Source organism: Rhipicephalus sanguineus, chromosome 9, assembly GCF_013339695.2.
Source record: "Rhipicephalus sanguineus isolate Rsan-2018 chromosome 9, BIME_Rsan_1.4, whole genome shotgun sequence".
Taxonomy (NCBI): Eukaryota; Metazoa; Arthropoda; class Arachnida; order Ixodida; family Ixodidae; genus Rhipicephalus; species Rhipicephalus sanguineus.
This window is the reverse complement of record NC_051184.2, coordinates 108,708,953-108,733,815: the sequence shown is the minus strand read 5'-3', so window position 1 is coordinate 108,733,815 and position 24,863 is coordinate 108,708,953. Positions and strand designations below refer to the sequence as shown.

General features: G+C 48.5%; 2 protein-coding genes across 2 annotated transcripts; both read left to right on the top strand.

The window, feature by feature from the left end:
* Positions 1-11,460: 11,460 nt before the first annotated feature.
* Positions 11,461-11,934, top strand: LOC119405794 (uncharacterized). Its single transcript, XM_037672624.1, has one exon. The coding sequence runs from the start codon at positions 11,461-11,463 to the stop codon at positions 11,932-11,934; it is 474 nt and encodes a 157-aa protein (XP_037528552.1).
* A 2,097-nt stretch (positions 11,935-14,031) lies between these two features.
* On the top strand, positions 14,032-14,847 carry LOC119405793 (uncharacterized). Its single transcript, XM_049419504.1, has one exon. It carries the CDS (start codon positions 14,032-14,034, stop codon positions 14,845-14,847), a length of 816 nt encoding a protein of 271 aa, XP_049275461.1.
* Positions 14,848-24,863: the final 10,016 nt, after the last annotated feature.

Below are 24,863 nucleotides of genomic sequence, written 5' to 3'. Positions count from 1 at the left end.
ATATAACGCTCGCCGTTAGCTCTCTAGAGGTTCGGCGTTTCGTGGCGTAGTGGCTAGCGCCAGGTGTTGCGGAGCGAGAGGTCCGTGATTCGATTTCGCGCTTCGGAAGCATTTTATTGCGATAGCAATTATATGGACAGTCTCGGGTGAATTTTGCTGTCGCCGTCGCCGTCATGCACCGTATATATATATATATATATATAAGCCCCAAAGAAAAATAATTCAGAAAAATGCTTCTGAAGCGCGAAATCGAACCAGAGACCTCTTGCACCGCAGCTAGTGGCGCTAACCGCTACGCCACGAAATGGAGATCCTCCAAATAGCTATCGGCGAGCGTTATATACACACCCTTTACCGCTGGACAGACTCAGAGACGGCCGGCGCTTATAAGCATTTCTTCATTACCAGAGAGATGGCGCTAGGAGCACGACGGGCGCAATTCGTCGGCGAGCTCGCTCGCTTCTTCTTATATTTGCGCAGGGAGAACCTTGCCCTTCCGCTGTCTGCTCGCGCGGTTTTCCGGTGGTGAGGCGAAGAGGGTTGTTTCAAGCTTTCACCGTGGTGTCTGCGCTCATGTTACGGAGCGTACGAAAGTCACCCGAGCTCAAGGGACGCCGCTAAACGAACGAACAGACGATGAGCGCGAAATATCAAGTGTCACAGTTCGACACTTGAAGCAGGCTAGTTTCCTTCGCTGCTTCGGCCTCCTTTGCAACAGGAGCGCTGTTCAAACTGAGAGTATCCATTGGCGAGCCTCACTTCGTATAGCATTAGTTTCTTGCTATCGCACTGATTGCTTCGCCCTTACGGCGAAACTGTGACTTTTTTCTAAATTACTTTTCTTTGGGACTTTCATGTATATATATACATACTTATACATATACGGTGAATTACGGCGACGGAAAAAAACCAGCCGAGACTGTCCATATAATTGTTATCGCAATAAAAGATGCAATACACATGTCACTATCACAGCGATAAGAAAAAGTCAGTGCGCTCAGTTAAGCCTACTATATTTTCAGGAAGTTGATTCCACGTTCTAATTCTCTAGTGGTTCTGGAGGAGTATTCTTGTTCATTATGCGTGAGTTGACATATTTTAAAACGATATGTTGGTGCCATTAGGTAATCCGCTTTATAAATCCATGTTTTATTATAATATATGCTATCCGAAAGATTTCAATCATGTTTCGTCTTCTACAGTGCAGTGTTTCTCTGCCTAATGTAGGCTTTATTTTCAACATACTAACAAACAAATTGTATGTATTGACGAATCGGAATGCCTGGTCTCGAACCTTACCTATTGTTTCTGCAAGACGGTTCTGAGCTGGTTCCCAAAATACACAGACATAGTCAAGTACTTATCTTTTATATAGGAAGTGAAGAGTCTCCTTTACCTCCTTTGCCACGAAATAAAATTTCTGCGAATAAAAAATGCCTGACTAGCCGTTTTCCCTTTTACAGACAAAAACATAAATATAAAAACGCCCCCCTTTCATATGAATCTTATGTGTATTTAAAACCTTTAGAAATCTTACGACAGCATCACTAATATTTGAGAGGCTAATAACTAACTCGGTCGCCCTCCGGACTCACATAAGTGGATACAAAACCGTTTCACCGATCCTTTTAGAATTCAAGAGAATTGCATTAGAAAATCAATCTATTGCAACGGAATTCAGTCTCATGCCGTGTCTAACAAGAAAAAAAAAAGACTAGTGGTGCGGGGCGCAGATCAGACGCTCCAAAAAATGCAACAGGCGCTAGTTGCTGTTGCTCCTAAACATATTGCGAGAAGATCGACTGTCAACGAGCCGTGTTGAATGGTAGAACAACATTCGATCCATTCCCCGGGGAGAAAAAGCACGCATACTGTGGATGTGTCCTTCAAGAGTATATTTCAGGCTCCACTGGTACATTCCATGGGTACAAGTGTACGTCAGCGAGAATGTCCCTGCCTCTTGTTTCGACCATCAGCAAAAGCAAGGAAAAAGTGCAATTCTCAAAAACATCTTGGACGTGGTTATTATATTGGAGCTCTTCTCTAAAGGAAATAACACACCCCTTTTCGAGAAGCGCGATCATGTTAAAAACACGGACACAGACAATAATGGCCCGCTCAACGGGAAAAAAGTCGTCGTGAGTGAAAGTTTGAAACAAACAAGCATAGCTTAAGTTAATTGTATTGTCGTATGCGGATGTTTCTAAAGCACGTTGTTTTCAGTCTTGACAGGCATTTGGGAGCATGTGCACGTAGCGCCATCTCGCCGGTGGTAGCGGCGGTCGGCTGGAAGGGGAAATGGGCGAAAAAAAATCATATCTGACGAAAAAAGCTAGTTACCAAAAAATCACAGCATATCCACGGAGTGAATGATGATGAGTGGGCGAAGCTGCGGAGGTTCATCGGTAAACCGTGAATCTTCCGTGAATTCTGCCCAGTACATCATCACCGACGTGATATCGGGCGCGTTTATACTAAAGGTTCGATGAGTTATGACGACTTGCAGCTCACTTTAATTTTACATGTACGCTGTGAATTTTCATTGTTTAGAAAACCATTGCTTTAGAAAACATCTGGCGTCTTTCGTTAAGCAGCTGGCGTCTTTTCCTTTTGCTTTAGAAATATCTGGCGTTTTTCCGTTTTGCTTTTACAAAACATCTGGCGTCTTTCGTTGGTTTATTTCATCAATCAACGGCGTTTTGAACAAAATTTTTATTGTTTAATCACGCACAGGAGAAATCTCACCAGGCACTACCTTGGAGGTAAAGAATGGCTGCTAATGGGAATGAGAGTTAGAAGAAGTCGGCTTTTAGCTACCGCTGCGAATTTTTAATTGTTCAACAACGCACAGGAAAAATCTCCCACCGGCACCACCTTGGAGGTCAAAGCGTAAGACTGGTTACGGACTACGACTACGACTAGGACTACGAGGGACGAACGGGTGCCGCCTTAAGGAGCTTCGCCCCTAAAACGCACATCAGGTTGTATTGAGGTGAGACTAACTGGGGCATTCTGGTAACATTGCGGTGTCATACTGCAAATCGTGTGCCTTCCCTGAGCATTTAATACTTTAGAGTGAGTCCCCATGTAATGTTTGCGACTCGATTTTTTTGCTTTCAAGCTGGTCGTCTCACTAAAAATTTCCAAGAAGTCGCCGGCGCCCATACGGTTTTTGCGATGAGAGAGAATCATTTGCACTGGTGGTGTCAATTCTGCACAAGTCATTTCGTCGTAATTGTTCGCGAACAAAGAAGTATTGCAAAATGCACCTATGTCTTCGTTTCATCCTGTTCGATAATTAAATATCAACTAATGAACAATCGCTCGTGTTTGCTGAAAAACTTTTATGTGTGCCTGCATCAACGCTTCGGCTTCAGATGAGAGAAAAACACCAAAAGGACACCCGAAAGTTAAGAGCAGCAACAAACGAAAATCCTTTAACGGAGTAAGCTTTGTCACAATGCAGAATATGGTGGACCGAAAAAGAAAAGAAACTGATATTATGTTTTCTGTTCTGCTTCGTAATAAACAAAGGTCTATTGCGGAGCACTACCTGCAGGAGCGTAGTGAAATAGTGTGTGCTTAGGCTCCGCAAAGTTGGCTGTTCTGCCACAAAAAGCCGTCGTTAAGTAGAGAACAAATCATAAACAATTTAGTCCATTTTAGGCACTTAACGCATGTCAGAAAACAAGGACCGAGCGATAACCATTGAAGACAGGCTCAATACCGCTGTCGCTTCGTCGCTTTTCACTCTGTCCTTGTGTCGTGCGCTAGATGATAAAATTGAATATCCGAACGTTACCAAGCGCATAGTGTTTCACTTAATATAATATGCAATGTATTACGGGTCTGCGGTAAGCCGCCCTGCTACACTGCAATATTAATTTGTGCAAATACATGCTTTCCTCTTTTTAGAAAAATGGTGGCCGCTTTAGAGAACTCCGGGTTCAACTTTGGGACAGCAGTACTACTGTAAAAGACCGACCATTCAAATCATGACTGCCAATGGAGCCGAATGAAAAGGAGTGGCACAAGGCAAGTCTTCCATGTGAGCAGTAATTGTGGCGCAGGTTTATTGGATAACTTTTTGCTCAGATCATGTGCTTAATTTAAAGGTCCTCTCCTCTACGACAAACAACGAAGGTATTTTTCTTGGGAAAAGCGAAACCTTATTTAACACCTCAACTGTTACCAGTAGGCGCTGCGACACGGCTGTGACTACCACTACAAACGCCACCCGCTTGCACACGGGACTGTTACTGAATATGGGCACTTGTGCTGCAGAAAGGGCACGTGTGGCTTAGCTGAAGGATAGCAAAAGTTCCGTTGCAGACTCGCTCACATTGTGTTGTTTCTGAGAGCCTCGAGGTGCCAACGGCCCCGATACCATGGTCCAGGCCTCAGATATTACGACCTTAAAGTATGGCTGTTCGACATTGATAGGGAGAGGGAAGGCGTGAGATAAAGGCAGAATACAGGATCTTTTACCCTACCGGGTAAATGGAGGCAAGAATTAGTATTGACCCTAATGGAAAAGCTCCCCATTCTAACTGATGGGCGATCTGTTAGGATCTCGGACCACAAGGGCTGTGGATTGGCGCTATTTCAGTATCGTGCGAGCAACACCAGCCTCTGAGACGCGTGCTAGGGTTGACAGTGGTATTCAGTTACCATAGAAATAATGAAGGTGAGCTGACGTATAGTACAGTAGTAAGTACGCGTCATCGGAAACCGCAGATGACGACGCACTACGACTCACAACTCAATTAGAAGACACAGCATCGGCTACGATGTCTAACTCGAAGTGACTGCAAACGCACCTTCCTGCGACGTGAGTTCGGCGTACAGTACAGTGCCGAAAAGGCTTGAATCTTTGCCAGAATTCTTCTAAGTGAATATCAACACTGTCTGCCTGTTTTTAATTTTTCACCATGCCCGTGTTTCATTTATATTGCTTAAAACGTTGAATAGCGCTAATTTTAGCCGATCTCTAAACAAGTGAAAAGGCAACAGTGACAGTGATAGACATAAGACAGCAAACTCAGGCTCACATCGGCCCGCGAGTCTGAGTGAGTCTGGGTGAGGATTATTTTGGTGTGTTTGAGTTCGAGTGAGTCCTGTTGAGAAAATTTTTGGTGAGTCTGAGTCCGAGTGAGTGAGGTAGAGGAAAGTATGGGTGACGCTGAGTCTAAGTGAGCCCTCAGTGCAAGATATATTTCTTGAGTGAGTATGAGTGAGCTCCACCTTTTATTGCCGACCTATGGTCCTATCTACTCATCTTGAGCATTACAATCAGCCTTAAATTGGCTTACGTTTGTACTCAAATCTATTCGCACATATCTCAACGCACTGACGTTCATGCACCACCTCAATAGTTATTGCTCAGAGACGTGAATTCGGAGAGGTTCCATGACCTCCCCCCGCAAACTCTTTCACTGAGAGTTCTTGATAAAAATATCTCGTGTGAATCGGAGCACCGACTATGTGAGATATTGGCATTAAATAGCGTGGACACCAAGATCTAAAGGAGGTAGTTTTACGCTTACGGACTCATTAGTCGACTCACTCAGCCTCACTCAGGCTAAACTCAAGCCGTGAGTCTCAGTCTGAGTGAGTCCGGCTGAGTAAAACGTTCGTGAGATTGAGTCCAGTGAGTCCGGTTGAGAAAAGCTTTAGTGAGTGTGAGCCCGAGAAAGTCCGGTTGAGGACTATTTTAGAGAGTCTGAGTCAGAGTGAGCCCTCAGAGCAGAATATCTGAGTGAGAATCTGAGTGAGCTCCAACTTTTTTGCCGACCTATGGTGATAGTGTAAAGGCGATGTCCTTTTGATCAGCATTCTAAGACTTGGTGCGTGCGCGCCTGTCGCATTACTTTTTAGGAGCTGGCTCGTCAGGCTGTTTAGCTGGGGCGAAGTCCGGCGCCGTACGCGTAACATTAGTTCCAAAGGAGACCGCTACAGGTGCAGCTCGTGCGAAAGAGAAGTATTCTTCCTCTTGTTCTTCGAATGCCTTGACGATAATAATAACGCAAGCAAAACCACAATAGCATAGCCAGCTTTAGCATGCGGCGCTCGCTCCGCGCCGGCGCGTGGAGCGAGCGCGCTTTGATAGGAGACCGCTAGAGGACCACAACTGCGGGCTCCCTCTCTCTTTCGACAGTGGTCAGTCAGTGCGCTTCGATACTAATATGAACGTAGAAGACAACGCGGCGGAGCGGAGCGTACGCAAGGCAGCGGCAGTGCAGGCTCGCCGCCAAGACCCGGCGATGATAGCTCGCGAGGCCGCAGAGAGACGTCAGCGTCGCGCGGACTCCGACATACAAGCCCGCGAAGCCGAAGCAGCGTGGAAGCGGCGGCAAGACAACCTCGAAGATGTACAGGCGCGGGATGCAGCCGCCAAACGCCGAAAACGGTCGCTACCTGAAGTCGGTGGCGCCGACGCGCGTTCCAGCGCGATTTCCTCTACCACGTTCGGCCACGGAGGCAAGGTCTGCGACCGCTTGTGGTTCCACAACAACCTGACCACAATCGCTACTACTATAACAACGTGTCGCATCTTTATATGACATGCAGTAGAGGCATTGTACAGAGCATTCATAGTTTACCCGATGATCTCCTCAATAATCGTTCACTTCGGGGATATAGCGTGATTTTTCTTTCTTTCTTTCTTTCTTTCTTTCTTTCTTTCTTTCTTTCTTTCTTTCTTTTAGATGTGAAGTATCGTAAGGCCGAGCTCAATCCGGTGGTGGTGGTGTGCGGCGTGACCACCCTTACTGCACATGCGCATACCCTCTCCACACACCTCCTCTCCACTTCCCTTACCACTTTCACTCTCCCCTTCCCCTCACCACTTTCCCTCTCCACTTCACCTCTTTCCACGTTCCCTCTCCCCTCTCCCATACCCCTCTCCCCTCCCCCTTTCCACTCTTCCACTGAAACGCGGGCTAGACATGCCGAAATTCTCTCCTGCGCAACGCCGCGATGAGCTCGAGCGCATGCGCGTCCCCTCCCCTTCTCTCTCCTCTCCTACGCTGCCCCCTCTCGCCCGCCTGTCGACCGCATTCCCCGCTCGCCCTGTGAGAATTAACGGCCAGGCTAGATGGAAGATACGACGCGCGTAGCGTCCCTCTTCGCGTTCCACGACGCGAGGTCGGTAGCATGCCCAACGAACGCCAACGGAACGCGATCGTGCAAGTGCTCCGGCTTCGCATCGCCTTAAGGTCCCCTTTAGCGGGAGATGGTGCAATCTTTCCTTCTTTCCTTCTTTCTTCCTTTCTTTCTTTGTCATGATACGCATCCTCCTAACTGTTTCCTTCTTCTATGCAAGAAAGTGGATCTTCATCCACTTGTTTAGCAGCCCAACACATCAGTTGCTACAAACAATGATGGCCATGTTTTCATATCCTGCTAATTATAAAATTTGAGAACCTGATATGACAAGTAGGGCGATTCCACGTAAGATCGAACAAACGATGGCTGGTCGACCTCTCAAATTGATTTCAAAATTTTATATATTATTGCCTGATGAGTGGAAAGAAGAGATCCGCAATTTGTTTTGCCGCCAAAAATTTTTTCGAACCACAGGAAATCAATAATGACGAAGAGGTGGAGTGGAGCGCTCATCCACTCTGCTGTTTTGGCCAACTTTCGTTATGAATTGCAGAAAATATATTAAAGTTAGGTAGCTGAAATTTATTTACCTAAATATATGCATGTTTTTGCTTCTGCTCAGGTATTTTGAGTTTTTATGTGTAGTGCAGATGTTTTTATAAAAAACCTCAAAAATGGCACAATCGGCAAAATTTTCTTTACTTTGAAGGTCTTTATCTCAAACACGCCTTGTAGCAGAGGTACAAAAATTCCGCATTACGTTATTCACATCTTTATCTACCAAAGTGCCAAATCTTGAATTTATATAGGTTTCCAGTAAAGAGATATGATCGGGCTAAGTTCAAGAAAACATCGAACAATGAAAACTTCTGACGACAATTAAAAAAAAAACCCCATTTTTTAAATTTCTTAAACTTTGTCCACTTATTCTCCTCCACATCAGATTTCACAATCATTCAAAACATGTTGCATAATGTCGTTGCACTAATAGTTACGGCCCCTCCAATGAGACCCTTAGGCAAGAATGCGCAATTCCGACTTCTTGCCCAGCCAGTGTATAAAATGCAGGCAGGGTTGAATTTCTTTTTATTGAAAGGTCAGCAGGTACCTAAAAAGGTGTCGCCGGCACTGAAGACGTTAATTTTGAAATTATTTCGTCACTGCAGCGGCTACGAGCGCGGAGCTACCGAGCAGGCGCGCGCGCACCCGAGATGTTCGTTGTAAGATACGGCGCAGTGAGAGCTCGTTCTCGCGTCCTCAGACCGATTGAGTTCGAAACAGCAACACCTCTCGGGTGATTTGAACGCACGTGCACTGGAGCTTCGCTATTCTATCCACCCTCTGTTCGCATCTCAGCTAGGCGATGATAACACGGCGGAGATGGAAGCAAGATGAAAACTCTATAAGGGAGCTATGAGCGCTCGCTTCACGCACGCTGCTGCCACAGAAACTGCGCTGCGCCAGTTGCGATCAGTGGAAAGCATGAACGTGGCGCTCCAGTGGCAAAGCAAAATATGGATTGTCAAAGGAAAGAAAAGCAAAACTATCGGTAACCGGATGCGCTTGCCTATATTAGATGTCGGCAGCAGACGGCGTGAACTGGCCGCGTGTTCGGTGCGCTGTTCACACTTCATTCGGCGCGGATTGTTCTTGTGCTTTGCTCTTACTCTACTCCTCCTGTGCGTCTCATGACGAGAAAGTATAGCTCTGAATGAGTCTATTGTGGAGACTACCTTTCGAAGCACAAGAAGCTTAAAGGAGTACTGACACGAATTTTTAAAAATTTCGTATTGTTGCTCTAAATAAAAATACTGGTGTCGAGAAACCTAAAACGACCATTGTGGTGCCTGGGAATGCATCCTATATATTTTAAGTAGCGCCACCTTAAAAAGACACTTTCGGTTTCGATATCGAGGGGGTGGCTTCTCAGTGTCGTTTCATAGCAGTGTGACGTCACGGAGATACAGAAATTTGTGACTTACTAGCGGGAAATCCGTCATCTGCTCGTGGTGCAATAGACAACGATGAGTAAATTGTCGTCCAGTGACCCTGACAGTGATTTCTACGACTTAGGCTGCATGCAGGACGCAGAAGTCGCGAACTCGGAGGAACTGTCTTGACTTGTCGGGATAATGTCCTTGCAGTGTGGCTGGCTTGCAAATGCTCAGCGACGAAAACTTCAAAGTCAAATTAAAATATTTGATACGTGTTCTCCGACTCCAGTGTGTGGACAGCGTGGACACTGTATACCAACGAAGCAAAAAATGTCCCTTTTGCGATGTCTCAAAATCGTGTCAGTACTCCTTTAATTATTGCAAAGAAGCCAAAATTTCGCAGAGTTACCAACCTAGACATAAATGCTTTGAAGGAACGTTTAACGCCCGAAAGATCAGTGAATGTCAGTGAGACGGACTACTTGTGCTACGCGTGCTTTTGCTACCACTGCAATGCAAGATCTTCACGGAACGCACAGTTTAACGATGACATTCTAATGCCCCCTGAAAAAGAAAGCGACGCAATTAACCAGATCGCTGCGACTACCGGTGCACGTGCGTTCAAATCACCCGAGAGGTGTTGCTGTTTCGAACTCAATCGGTCTGAGGACGCGAGAACGAGCTCTCACTGCGCCGTCTCTTACAACGAGCATCTCGGGTGCGCGCGCGCCTACTCGGTAGCTCCGCGCTCGTGGCCGCTGCAGTGACCAAATAATTTCAAAATTAACGTCTTCAGTGCCGGCGACACCTTTTTAGGTACCTGCTGACCTTTTAATAAAAAGAAATTCAATCCTGCCTGCATTTTATACACTTGCTGGGCAAGAAGTCGGAATTGCCCATCCTTGTCTAAGGGTCTCATTGGAGGGGCCGTAACTATTAGTGCAACATGTTTTTAATGATTGTGAAAGCTGATGTGGAGGAGAATAAGTCGACAAAGTTTAAGAAATCTAAAAAATGGATTTTTGTTTTAATTGTCGTCAGAAGTTTTTATTGTTCGGTGTTTTCTTGAACCTAGTCCGATCATATCTCTTTACTGAAGAGCTTTATAAATACAAGATTTGGCAGTTTGGTAGATACGTATGCGAAGAACGTAATGCTGAATTTTTGTACCTCTGCTACAAGGCTTTTTTGAGATAAAGACCTTCAAAGTAAAGAAAATTTTGCCGATTGGGCCATTTTTGAGGTTTTTTATAAAAACATCTACACTACACATAAAAACTAAAAATACCTGAGCAGAAGCAAAAACATGCATATATATAGGTAAATGAATTTCAGCTACCTAACTTTAATGTATTTTGTGCAATTCATAACGAAAGCTGGCCAAAACAGCAGAGCGGATGAGCGCTCCACTCCAACTCTTCGTCATTATTGATTTCCTGTGGTCCGAAAAAATTTTTGGCGGCAAAACAAATTGCGGATCTCTTCTTTCCACCCATCAGGCAATAATATATAAAATTTTGAAATAAATTTGAGAGGTCGACCAGCCATCGTTTGTTCGATCTTACGTGGAATCACCCAGAGGCAATTCAGAGGCATGGCGGCACTACAGAGGCAATTCTTAGAGCGTGGGAAGTGCACAGTACCCTGGAACTGGAGGCAGCAAAGCTGGTTCAGTTATGCATCCGGGCGATGAATTAGCGATTCGTGGCCGATTTGAAGTCAGCGGGAAGGCAGGCGCCACAGCGCTTTTGGCGGTGCATCAAGTGGCAGGACCGGCCGACACCCCAGCGGATACTGCGACAGGCGTCGGATCAAGAGGAGAAAACAGGGAAAGAATGTCTGCCGTTGCTGGAGAAGTGGATCGAGAGTCTTCAGCAGCGAGGTGATATGGAAGGCGTGCCAGTCAATGCAGAAAGACCGTGCACCTGCCCTGTCGCAGAAGAGCAGACGTCGGCGGACTTTAGGATGGCACCAACAGATAGAGAAATCAAGAGAGCCATGAAGAGGGTAGATGCGGGCACTGCGCCTGGTTGTGATGGATTGCCAATGAGCCTCATAAAGGCACTGGGCCCAAAAGCCAGAGAAAAAGTGGGGGAGTGTGTGGCTGAGGCGCTGGTGGACGCCAAAATCCCAGAGGACTGGAGGCGGAGTAGGATCAAGCCCCTGTACAAGGGTGCTGGCGATGCCAAGGACTTATCCAGTTACAGGCCTATCGCCATAACGCCTATTCTCTATCGGCTGACCATGCAGGTAGTGAAACCACGACTACAGAGATGGGCAGAAGCCACCGGTGTGCTGCGCGAGTTGCATATGGGCTTCTGCCAGGGTCGTCGTATAGAGGACAACTTGTTAATCCTCACCCAGGGCATACGACTGTTTCGACCGTGAGATATTGTGGGCGATCCTTGGAGAGTTGGGCATGGTGGAAGAGGACCTCGGTCGGCTACAGGCCGTTTACAGAGATGTATTGGCAGAGGCAGAATGGGAGGGCCACAGAACCAAGCCTTTGACCATGCCTAGAGGATTCCGCCAGGGCTGTCGACTATCACCAGTGCTATTCATGGTGTACGTGGCCGGTGTCGTACAGCACCTGGAGGGGTCTGGCTGTGGGTACACCATGGTTCACAGCGAATGCGGCCGACAGGTGACGAGCCACATTTCAACGCTGGTGTATGCCGACGATTTTGCTCTGCTTGCGGGGTCGGCACAAGAGCTGCAGGGGCTGTTGCACATATGTGCGAAGGAAATGAGCCGGCTCCGACTGCGTTTCAGCTCTACAAAGTGCGTCGTGATGGCGTGGGGAGTGTCTGACGTACCCCAGGACACTACGTGGAGACTACAGGCAACGACATCCATAGGAGCGCCGCGACTAAATACCTGGGTGTTCGGCTGACAGCGGGTGCATACTACCTCTCAGCACATGAGAAGAAGCTGAGGGCTAGAGCATCCCGATACAAGGGGATTCTGTGCCAAAGGGCGCTGTGGTCGTACAACCGGTATGAAGTCATGCGAGCGGTATGGAAGATGGTGGCAGTGCCGGCCTCACGTACGCTAATGCTGTGCTCTGCCTCTCCACTGGCGTTCGGGAGTCTTTGGATGTGGCCCGCAGGATACTCGCTCACACCATCTTCGCGAGTAGGTCTACGAGATGGAACAGACGCACAGCGGCTCTACGCCGACGTTTCGGGTTGCCGGCAGTGTGTTTGGAGAGAGCAAACGAGGAGGGGAAGACTAAACACGGAGAGGGAGTGCGGCTCAAAGTCCGCGAGGTAGAAACGACCGCATGGCGTGACTCTGACAAAGTCATCTCTTGAGATATATCGCGGCGAGAAACCCGAAAGAAGCACGGAAAGGATATACGACAACTCGAAGGGGAGTGCTTTGCTGGCAGAGGCGAAGGTGGGTGTGTTGCGGGCACGACTCTGGAGAGCGCGATTCACAGAGGGTCTCGTGAAAACATGCGCCCTCTGTGGGGGATCACGCTCGGTTATGTCATCCTCGAGTGCTGTGAGATTCGTCCGCCGGCCGGCACAGCGGTGCTGCCCATCGCGCTTGGCTCCAGTGTAGAGGGCGGGGAGCTGCGGAAGGTGGTGGAAGTGGCGAAGAGGCGCCTTGAGTACTGGTGGCGGCGTGGAGCGCTACGTGTTTAGTGACAGCTTGCGAGCCAGTTTAACGACTCTTCTTTTCCTCGGTTTTGGACACGACACTACGGCGACCCGTTAAAAAGGGCAAGACCACCAACATCATCATCATCATCATCGCGGGAGGTGTGCATCGAGTTTCCGTTTCTCTTATGTGACTTATGATACGGTGGCTGTCGAGGCGTTTGATTTACCGCTTGCCGACGCTGACTTTTACGTTCGGCTTCCCGAGCCTTATTCTGCTCCGCGGCGGTGGCGCTGCCGCTGCAACAAGCGCCTACGTTGACGTTGTTCATGGCGTTTCGCAGACCACTGCACTGAGAGAGAATGGCCGAAGCACAGCGAGCGCGCACTTTCGCAGCCTCGCAGCTTTAAAATTCGCTTTCCGGCGTTGCCGCTTCCGTTCAGCTTCGCGAGCGTCCGTAGCGTCGTTGCAAAGGAGAGTGGAACGGGAGCGAGCGCACAGCTGTGGAGGAGAGAGAAACGGTAGAGGAGAAACGAAGCGGAGGCAGCGCTCATGCCACCTTCTCCCACCTCCACGCGCTCACGCAAGGACAGGGGGGGAGTTGGCGCATGCGCAGTATGGGTGCGGACGCCGCAGAATGGACACTGCCACGAACATAAGATGTTTTCGCATCTAAAAGTATAAAACACCCGAAATTTGCACGAACATTGTTGAAACCGAAATGGGAACCATCGTGGCACGATGGCACAGCCACACAAGGAAGTTGATGAACGATTAACAGCGGCCGCAACGATCGCTAGCAGTCGTGCGGGCTGCATGGTTCAATGCCGATGTCATCTCCCTACGGTTGCTTTTACTCTATGCCGTTATGACGAAGCCGGGGAGCTCGTTCTGTCGCACAACGAAGTCACATGCACAGCTTGTGGAGCCGATGCATATATGAAAAGTACACAAATGCTATCTTCAACGACCACCATAAGTGCTCTGGTATTATTACAGCTCTTATTCAGTTTTTAACAGGGCTTTGTTGCATCTTAGAAAGGTACTTAGCAAACGTTAACAGAAGCCATTATTAGCTGCGGCATCTTAAACTAATATTTCATTTAATACAAAGAGTGTATGGAGAATTTCACTCATATATCACGTTCGCTCGCCATCTCTCTGAGGGCAGTGCCGCGCGGAAAGCGACACTGGAATCAGAAGTACTAACTGTAACGGGCGATCAACAAGGCAACACTGTGTACAACCAACAGAGCAACGCCTGGCAACTCTGTACGCAAGCGTTCCTTTTGCTATCAATAAACCAGTGTTCTTGTGTCCACCACCGTGTGCAGACGCTTTCTACAAGACGCTCGATACATGGTGTCAGAAGTGGGACGCCACGATGACTGAACTACGCCCGCCCGAGCCACTGCAATTGGGCGACAACGCAGCGGCGTCCTGGCAGACATTCAAGCAACGCATCGAGCTGTACCTGATAGCTACGGAGCCCATCAAACCACGCAGTAAGGAGCAGAAAGCTGCAATTTTTTTGCACGTCGCCGGTCAAGAAGCAATTGACGTGGTCAATACCCTGAACCTGACGCCGGAAGAAGCTAAAGACTACGACGCTTTGGTTAAAGCGTTTGAAGCCTACTGCTTGCCCAAGTGTAATGGGACTTACGAACGCTATGTGTTTCGCTCGCGTCGTCAGGCACACGAAGAGCCATTCGAACAGTTCTTTCGGGATTTGCAGTTGAAAGCAAGAACGTGCAACTTTGGTGATTTACGAGACTCCATGCTGAGGGACCAAATCGTGTATGGCATTTCTAGCGCTTCCCTGCGTGAACAACTTCTTCGCAAGAAGGACCTGACCCTCGTCACAACAGTGGAATACTGCAAGGCTGAGGAACTTGCTGAATCGCAAAATAAAGCGTGGGCTGAGGAAAACAAGATTGAACCTGTTTCAAGAACGCCACTTAAGAAGGGACGAAAAAAATGCCGGTACTGCAACTTGTCACACGCGCCAAGAAAGTGTCCGGCGTACGGCAAAATATGCAACAACTGCATGAAGCCTAATCACTTCGCCGCCTGCTGTACGAGCAACCGAGTAGCTGTTGATGACGTGGTCGACGGAGTGGAGAGTGACGGTTACTTCGACGTTCTGGATATCAGGACAACGGAAGCAAGCGTGGTCACGAAAGCCGCGATTGGGTTGTAACAACGAACATTGAAGGAAAGCAGGTGCAGCTGAAGGTCGACACCGGAGCGCAAGCCAACTGGCTGCCGCGTTCGCTGTTCAACAGGCTCGGTACTAAACAGCAGCCGTACCCCACGAGGAGCATCTTCCGTCATTATGGGGGTGGTGAAATACCACACTGTGGAAAGGTTCGCCTCGCCGTGCAGTTAGACAAGCGACACGTTCTGCTGGAGTTCTTCGTAGTAAAGAAGAAGCAAGCAATTTTGGGCCTCGAGGCTAGTGAGCAACTTGGTCTGGTCAACAGAGTAAACGCGGTGGACAACAGCGACGGTTACGCAAGCCTAAAGCAGACATATCTAAGACTATTCACCGGCATTGGAAGGACGCGGCGCGAGTACAAAATGGTGCTTCGAGAGGACGCTGTCCCCGTAGTACAACCAACCCGGCGCGTGCCTTACGTACTCAGAAAGCCACTCAAGAAAGAGCTCGACCGGATGTGTGCCGCGAACATCATTGAGAAAGTGGAAGAGCCGTCGGACTGGGTAAGTCCCTTGGTTATCGTGAGGAAGAAAAATGGAGACAGGGCAGTGAAAAGAGAACACTTTCAGTTGCCATGCCGGGAAGAAATCGAGGGTGAGAGCTAGCGCAAGCAAAGTTTTTCAGCAGACTTGATGCAAACAGCGGTTTTCATCAAATTCCTTTAGATAGAAAGACTTCAGAAATCTGCACATTCAGCTCCCCGTTCGGTCGTTATCGCTATCTCCGATTACCGTTCGGTATTTCATCTGCACCCGAAGTTTTCCAGCGTACCATGAGCCAGATATTCGATCACTTCCCAGGAACGCGTGTGTACATCGACGACGTGCTTGTGTGGGGTTCTAGCAAAAAGGAACACGATGAACGCCTGCACAAAGCGCTAGCACGGGCACAGGCTGAGGGCCTTACCTTGAATGCGGAAAAGTGCATTTTCGGACAAACTGAAATCACCTTCTTGGGCGATAAAATTAGCTCCAAAGGTATTGAGCCTAATCCCGACCTGATAAAGTGCATCTTAAACCAACCTGCGCCAAAGACCAAGAAAGACGTCCAGCGCTTCCTTGGAGCAGTTAACTATTTTGGAAAGTACTTGCCACTGTTGTCAGCCTACGCTGAGGCCTTGCGCAGCCTAATCAGGAACGATACAATTTTCGAGTGGACGCAGGTTCACGAGCGTGAGTGCGAACATCTCAAGATGATGCTGACGAAAGCGCCAGTCTTGGCTGTTTTTAATTCCGAGCTTCCCACGAAACTGTCGACGGACGCGTCTGCGTTTGCCCTCGGAGCGGTCCTTTTCCAACAACATGGACGCGACTGGCGTCCCGTCGGATACGCGTCGCGAGCACTCACAGAAACCGAGAGAAGGTATGCTCAAATAGAAAAGGAGGCATTAGGCATAACATTCGGCTGTGAAAAGTTTAACGATTATGTCTCTGGAAGACATATTGCTATCGAAACTGACCACAGTCCATTGTTGGCGATTTCAAAGAAAGAAATAGGTGACATGCCACCGCGTCTGCAGCGGCTATTTCTACGGCTGCTGAAATATGAATTTGATTTGCAGTATGTTCCAGGCAGCAAATTAGTTGTTGCTGACACCTTGTCAAGAATCCATCCCAGGAACACCCAGGCAAGGGCACAACAGATGTTGAAATTCATGCTGCTGGCATCCTTACTTCAAGTGTGGGTCCAGCCACCCTCTCCCGTCTGCAGGTAGCAACGGCCAGTGATGAAACGCTGCAAGATGTGATTTCGAGATTGCGGTCATCAATCCCAGTAGAGGGTGAGCTAAAGTCCTCCACAGCCGAGCTTACTGTAGTCAACGGAATACTGCTAAAGGGAACCAAAGTAGTGGTGCCTGCAAGCATGCGAACGGAGATGCTGAGACGAGTGCACCAAGGGCATCTCGGGTTAGGGAAATGCAAATCGAGGGCCCGTAAGTTGATGTATTGGCCAGGAATGGCAGCAGATATTGCCCATTTTATTGACAGGTGTGACGTCTGTAAGAAGTTTGCTTATCGGCAACCTGACGAGCCCCTTCTTCAGCGCACCGTCCCTGACTTGCCGTGGGCTAGAGTTGGTGCAGATATTTTCCAGCATGCTGGAAAGAATTTCTTGGTTGTCTACGACGCCTACTATAATTTTCCTGAAGTCCAACAGCTAAAGGAGACCTCAGCAACAGCTGTCATTCAGAAACTACGTCAGATCTTTGCAAGGCACGGGTTACCATTAGAAGTTTGTAGTGATAGCGGCCCTCAGTTCGCGTCAAAAGAGTTCAAAGATTTTGCGGCTCGATATGACTTCAAACATACAATTTCAAGTCCGCATTTTCCCAGATCCAATGGACTCGCCGAGAAGGGCGTCCAAGTGGTCAAGCGGATTCTGGACAAGACGGAGAGGAGTAAAGAGGATTTCTATTTAGGCCTTTAGAACTACAGGGTGTGTCCTCTTGAGGATGGCCGGTCGCCAGCAGAGCTGCTGATGGGACGAAGTCTCAGAACGCTGCTTCCATATTTCTCAGTGTCACCCCCAAGGCCCGTGCGAAAACATGTGCAAAGACCCCAAGAAGGTCACTTGCTCTATTACAGAAGGGAGACGTCGTCCGCGTTCTCAATGATGGTAGATGGGAAATAAAAGCACAAGTCCAAGATCTCGTGGCGCCAAGGTCGTACACCATTCTGACTCCGCAAAACGCCAGAAGCGTTCTGTCGATTATCCCATTACAACGCCGACGACAGCGACGACACCTCCGATTCATCTACAAGTGGAGCCATACCGCACGGGCCAGAACCTCCGCAGGCTACGCAGGACCGACCGCCAGCCGGCACATCAGGCTTACCGAACAGTGACGATTTCTACCGACGATCCACCATACCACAATGACCACCACCTCGCCTGGCCTACACTCACGGATTCCAGCAGAGTGAAACACCCTAGGAGAGAGGACAGTTACCGACCGGCGTTAAATGTCTTCTGTATTTTCAGTGTTTTTTGTGTGATTCGCCTTCAAAGAAAGGAGGATGTAACGGGCGATCAACAAGGCAACACTGTGTCCAACCAACAGAGCAACGCCTGGCAACGCTGTACGCAAGCGTTCCTTTTGCTATCAATAAACCAGTGTTCTTGTGTCCACCACCGTGTGCAGACGCTTTCTACAAGACGCTCGATACACCAACTTACCCGTTTCGCCGACAAATGTTCACGGTCGACCGCATTAAAGGGCTTTCCAAAAATTGCGAAAACCCGCTGTCTTGGTAGACAGTACAATAACACAGCCAATCGATCAATTTGAAAACAGAGTTTGCCACGAATTATAGAAGCTCCAGGTTTTGATGCAAAGGTAATTGAAATACACTTTGTTGAGATCTTGGCCCCAGTAACATTCTTTCTTTAAGCACTTTTCGTGAACACGTTTCTTGGAAATGTTGTTGTCTGGAGATTCGCCTACGTTCTGCCTTTCATTTTCTTCCTACAAAATTCTCAATTGCTTCAAGTCATCACAATTTCTTAATACATGTTTTTTTTCTGAGGGTATCAGGCAAATCGGCACCAATATTTTTCTTGTGCGACCATGTGCTGGGGAAAGAGGGCTGTGGCGCAACTTGCTGTCACCTTCCCTATTTTCAGAGCGAAAGCTTCAATACTCCATGTCTCCTAAGGTCATTCACCGCGTCGCAGTGACCTTGAGCCGCCGAAGCGCTAGTGTAACCAACGTGACGTCACCCCACGTGATCTGCTGCAGAGAAGCGTCGCTGTTGCGCACACTCGGAGCCTGCCCGCTGTGGTACCACAAGAAGGATTGAAAAGGGCACCTAAACCACCCGGAGGTCGCAAATTACTTCTGGAGTTGCACTTGTGCACGAGTCTGCAGCGAACGCTAGCGGATTTACACGCGTGTGATAGTCACAACGCGGCTCTTGCTGGTTTAATCATTTTTTTAACACGAAAGTGTTTTATACCAGGGCCAACCAAGACTTCACTGACGTTTTTTCATCACGGGTGTGAGGTTGTGAAAGATACACTAACAGATGACAAAGAAAGAACTGGAAGAACAAGTTCAGTCGCCGGGAATCGAACCAACGACCCCTCTCACCGCAACGCACGACGCCAGACGACTGAGCCACAAAGCCTACGTTGTTCGGCATACTAACGGCGAGCTATTTATATACACCATTTACCGATGGTGATACGCAGAGCTCGCAGGCACTTGTTTTCGTTATCACCAGCGCTTTAAAGGGGTCATGAACCACTTTTCCAAGTAATGATCTAATGACCTTAGTATCAGAGTTTACTGCCTCCCGAATCGATTGCCGCAAAAATTTCTAGAATCCATCAAGAATCAGCGGAGTTACGGGGGTTTGGCGCACGCTCTCAGCGCTTTCTCTCTTTTCTCGTGCCGATGAGCGCACTGAAAGCTAGGCAGCGAGGGAGGGCACGGGAGTAAGAAGTTGCGTCAGCGCGCGTCATGAAATGCGATCGCTCTCCCGCTGTGATTCGCATGCGCGAGTGCGGCTACCGTGTAAAGTTAGCAGACTGAGGAGTGCGGCGTGGGCAAGTGGCGGCACCCCGTGGCAAGAAGCACATCTCATCCGGCAATCAGCCAATAAGCATGCTATCTCTCCGCGACGTCAACGTGCAGACGCCCCGCCCACCGACAAGAGTGAGAACCGGCCTCTGTTTGAAAAGAGGGCGCCTGAGGAAACGGCAACTTCGCGCTCCGCTTGTGGCCTTTACGCGTCGCGCACGACTGTAATATTTTGCAGAGCAGCTCATAGCCGTGTCAGCTTTCCGCAGGTTGTGTTTTTTCAACAAGCCCAAGGGGTGCGTCATGACCCCTTTAATGGTCGTCGCCCCGCTCGTTGCGATGCGCCCGCGCCCCCACCTGTACTTTGCCCTATATGCCGTGGTCGCCCGTGCGCGCACGCTTATCTCGTGATGGCAGCGGTTTGTGCGTCTTGTGCTTTCACCGCAAGCTTACGGTGAAGTGACAGAGTTCACGAAAGTCCCTTCGCTCGCTGCAGCTGCTGCGTTTGAGCGTTGAGTTGAGCGCAAACGCTCAACTACCTCTGTGAAGACGCGTTTCACTTTCGTGTCATGCCGATTCCTATGACGGATGTATCAGCAATGTTTTTTTTTCGCTACGCTGCGATAGACAGCTCATCTCGCATCTCTCCGAGTGCTCCTGCTGGCCATGCGAGGACAAACAGCAGGGAGGGAGCGCTCCTGCTAGCATAAAACGAGGATCTTTTACGCCGTCTCGAGAGTGTATGTCTCGAATGCGGTTCATTAGATGAACTGCCTTCGTTGTCCTGCGTCATTCGATTACAACGTCCTTGCCTCTTTTCATCTCGACCCCTTATAACGACGATGAGGGCAAATCGATTCTCGAATCATGATCTCTGAAGCCTTCTTCTTTCACAGTACCATCCTCAGGTGGTTCCCTTAATAACTGGCTACACTGATTCATGCATTTTGTCGTGCTTAAAATTCCATCGTTTGATGTGGCACAGCGCTAAACGCGCCAGATGGTGTGATTTGCGAGTACAGACATAACAGAAGACTCCATCTGCAGACTGTATCACCAGTTCTGCTTATTTACTCCTGCTGCAATCATTCGGACGCGTAATAGAGAAACAAAGAAGGCTGAAATGACAAGAAGCCAAATGGCGTATCGACAGAGAATCACAGTGTGATAGAGAAATGAAATGGAAATGAAGAGAGGTCAGCGTTCTACTAGCAGCCGGTTCGCTACCCTGCGAGGAGTCCCGGGCATATCGATAATTTTACTTGCGGTACTTTCACCATCCCAGTTCATATAATGCGGGTGTGTTTTCCCAAATTCGCACCTGCTCAGTATCGTGATATCAATATTAAGAAACAAGTCTCATGTGTGCAATAAAATGGTTTCTTTTATTTTAGTTTCTCCTCTTTTGAAAGATTACCGTGTCTACTCCTCTCTGTGACGCCGCAGTGACACGCGTCCTTCGTGCGTTACACAATTGACACGTCGCCGATAAAGCGCACAGGTAAGAAAGTGCTTCTAAAGCCACGACCAGTGATACCAATGCTGGCCTGCTGGCTAGTCGCAACATGCGACTCCATGTACGCAAAGCAGGACATCCCACAACGTAGTATTTGGGAGGACGACATTACGCAAAATTGATGCAGGTTACTGAACATAACGGATATTGGTTTTGACCTATGTAAATATACACAGCCGAGAAAAATATTTCGAGAAAGAAAACTGCCTTTACATTCCGTATTGGGTTAACCTGATTTGGGAATGCTTGCAAATGTTGCGACATTGCTTAGGTCTTGAATTATCAGGATTTAGAAACACGTCAAAGGAAAAGGGCAGTAGAACATGAAAGAACGCGTCAAAACGTTTAACCGGCCCTGCACTGCCCTCGGCCCGTCTAATTTCGCTATCTTAACTCGGGTAATAACGCATTTCTTTAGATGCGGCAGTATTTTGAGGGCGTTTAGCGATGTAATTGGCACGTCGTGTAACTAATACAAGTACAACTTCTGGGCGAAGTCTGCCGTATATCGTCCTTAGTAAAGGTAGAATGCCGTCAAGCAGGTACCAGCAGCGCAACGAAACAATTAAAACAAATCTTTATTGAGCGAACTTGCGCCCACACGAAGAAACCTAGAAAGGGAATCACGCGGCCGCGGATAGCTAGCGGAAAAGAAACGCCGCCAATCAACTAACTGCCCTCGTTGAATCTCACACCAACTGAAAACGGCTCACACACCCTCCTCGTCACTCGGCTTGAGATTGGCGACTGCGCATTATTTATTCCCGTGCGCCCCACTTGTTTCAGAAGGAGCCCTTGCCCTAAAACCAAGGCATTCGTTATCAATACAAGCAAGCATGCGGCGAAGATAGCCGGTCCGTACCAGCACGCGTGGCAGTCCCACGCTATTCAAAATATGAATACGATAAGCAGTATACACGTGACAGCGTTTTGTTTTTTATTATCGGAGTCTTTAGACACGGCTTAGGTTAAATGTGTATCTATGCTACTGAGCGTTTATAAAAGAACTACAAAAGTCATGATAACTTGCCCGAGCAAGTTTTCCTAAAACTGTACTCTTTATGTTTCTTGTCTCACAGCGCCTACAGCTGCGAATCATGTTGTGAACACCCCGTAATTCTGTAACGCACCCCATTAACATTTCATCGCTACGCAAATCCAAATTATTACATTTTGTTCTTCCGAGGTATAGCGCCACACTTTAAGAAAAAAGAGAGTCAAAAGAGGGTCATGGAACCGTGACTCTCTTCGGGCGTCCATCTGACCCCTTTTGGAAGGTACAGGCAGAGAAAAAGAGTTAGCATTTTGGAAGGAGTCACTGGACCCTCCTTAAGCGCGTTTCGATTGGTTTCGGTCTACGGAAGAGCCGCCGTACACGCCATACATATCGCGCGCTTGCCCTTTGGCGCCGTTGTGGCGCCTCGCTCGGCGACGCAGACGGGGTTGGCGCCGGGTAGAGTTACTGCAAATGCTACCTTTAGGTAGCATATACATTGACTCTAGCGCCGGGGTGGCGCGGCGCTCTCCTCCCTCAGTCGTCTCAGTCTCTCAGTGTCCTCGTCTATGGGAATGCCTTGCGTGGTTGCGTTGGTTGCGCGTCTTCGGTGGTGTTGACGCCGGCTCCGTGCACGAAGTGACGCTTGGAGGGCGGAATATTCATGGAGCTGCGGACACCGACAATGGGCGCCAGTTAACGGTGAGTGTACTGCTTTCGTAGGTACTAATTATACAGCTTTAGCTGGGCGTCAGCAGCAGCCTTGCTGAAGTTATCTACCAGCCATTTCCAACAGCAGCCTGCGTTCGCGGGGATGTTGCGGATGCCCAACTGAAGCTGTCAGTGCGCGTTGCTGTACAAGCTCCCATAAAGTGAGCGATGCAAACAATTATCGAGGGTCATTTCTTGCTGATTGCACGTTGTGTCTGCACTACTGAAGGTGCAAGATGTCGTTTTGAGATGCACTTTAAGTCTACTTTATAATAACATTTCCATCGACCTTGAGTGTGCAGCGTGCTTCCGTGCGTGGGAACGTGAAAAAAAAAGCATGTGTACAGAACGCTCAGACCCACTATATATAATGGTTTTTGTTGGCTTAAAGACTGTAGTTTGAGGTGCAGATCAAGGAGGTTTTTTTTAAACCTCCTTGGTGCAGATATAGTACGGTGGCGTCTTTTCGTTTTGCTTTAGGAACATCTGGCGTTCTTTCGTTTTGCTTTTAGAAAACATCTGGCGTCTTTCGTTGGTTTATTTCATCAATCAACGGCGTTTTGAAAAAAAGGTTTTATTGTTTAATCACGCACAGGAGAAATCTCACCAGGCACTATCTTGGAGGTAAACAATGGCTGCTAATGGGAATGAGACACAGAAGAAGTCGGCTTTTAGCTAACACTTACATATCTACTTCTACTAACGTTTCCTACTGGAACATGCCAATGGCTGCTAATGGGGAATGAGAGACAGAAGAATTTGGCTTTTAGTTAACGCGCACGCTGCGAATTTTTTATTGTTCAACAACGCACAGGAAAAATCTCCCACCGGCACCACCTTGGAGGTCAAGATCTGGTACTAGCGTTACGACTGGTTACGCAGTCCTACGAGGGACGAACGGGTGCCACCTTAAGGAGCTTCGCCCCTAAAAATGACGTTTCAAGTTACACTGCAATCAGAAGTACCAAATTAACCGTTTCGTCGATAAGGGTTCACGGTCGCTTGCATTAAAGGGTCCTCCAACAATAACGAGCACCCGCTGTCTTGGCAGACAGTTTAATAACATTGCCAATCGATCATTTTCAAAAGAGAGCTTGGCGCGAATTATAGATGCTTCAAGTGTTGGTGCACAGGTAAATGAAATTCCCGTTCTTCAAATGTCAGCCATTCTTTCTGGAAACACTTTTCGTGAACACGTTTCGGTGGAAACATCGTTGTCCGGCGATTAGCCGACATTCTGTCTTCGTACGTAATTCTGAATTGCTTCAAGGGATCCCAATTTTTTAATACACGATGTTTTTTTTAGTGTATCAGGCAAACCGGCACCAATATTTTGCTTGTTGGACCCTGCGCTGGGCGAAGAGGGCAGTGGCCCAACATGATGTCACCTTCCCTATTTTCAGAGCGAAAGCTTGAATACTCCATATCTCCCAAGGTCATTCACCGCGTCGCAGTGACCTTAAGCCGCCGGAGCGCTATGCCTGGCGACAACTTTCTTTGGCAGCGCAGCCAAGGCTACGCAGCCTAATCACGCTCTTTTCTGGCACGCTTCTGCATGCAGTCCGCGAACGCTAACTTTTGTAGGCTACGTAGCATAACAGAAAACATAAAGAAAAAAGAAATAGGTATTATGTTCATGATTGCTTGCATCTAAAGCAAGAATGATTATCCCGTAGAGAATTCATGATTTTTGCTCTTTCGAATTTTCAGGTTTCCTGGTGTCGATTTCCCGTTTTCCTGCCCCAGTAAAGGGACGTTCACACCGAACGCGTGGCACGCAAGCGGGCAAGCGGATTTTCAAAACGGAGAAGCAGCGAGGCCGCGAGGCTGTTCAGACCGACCGCGTTGGCTTCGGCCCGCTCCGCTGCGGGGGCGGAGCAATCCACGGCGGACGTGTCGCCATCTTGGGGCACTACGCAATACTGCGCGCGGGCTTCTCGGGCCCTGATTGGCTGCGCCCAAAGCGGCCAACTTTTCCGCACGGAGAATATCTGTCCGGGAGTGACCGGGCATGCGGCTGCGGATTTGTCGCTTTTGCGGATAATCCGCGGCCGCTTTCCGGATCTGCGCACGGTGTGAGCGCGCCTTAAACAACGATGGCGTCGCTCGGTTGCGACAGGTGAACCGCTGCACATCGAAGCTTGTAAGCGAGCGTAAGCGCGTGTTCCTTAGGTGATTAGTATTCATCGACCAGAAAGAAACGAAGGTAACGGTGCGTTGCTAAATTATTTTGTTGATTCGTGCGCATACAATCA

What these genes read in the sequence shown, in the direction of transcription:
- LOC119405793 (XM_049419504.1), top strand. Translation starts at nt 14,032, where the DNA reads ATGACTGAACTACGCCCGCCCGAGCCACTGCAATTGGGCGACAACGCA.
- LOC119405794 (XM_037672624.1), top strand. Translation starts at nt 11,461, where the DNA reads ATGGTGGAAGAGGACCTCGGTCGGCTACAGGCCGTTTACAGAGATGTA.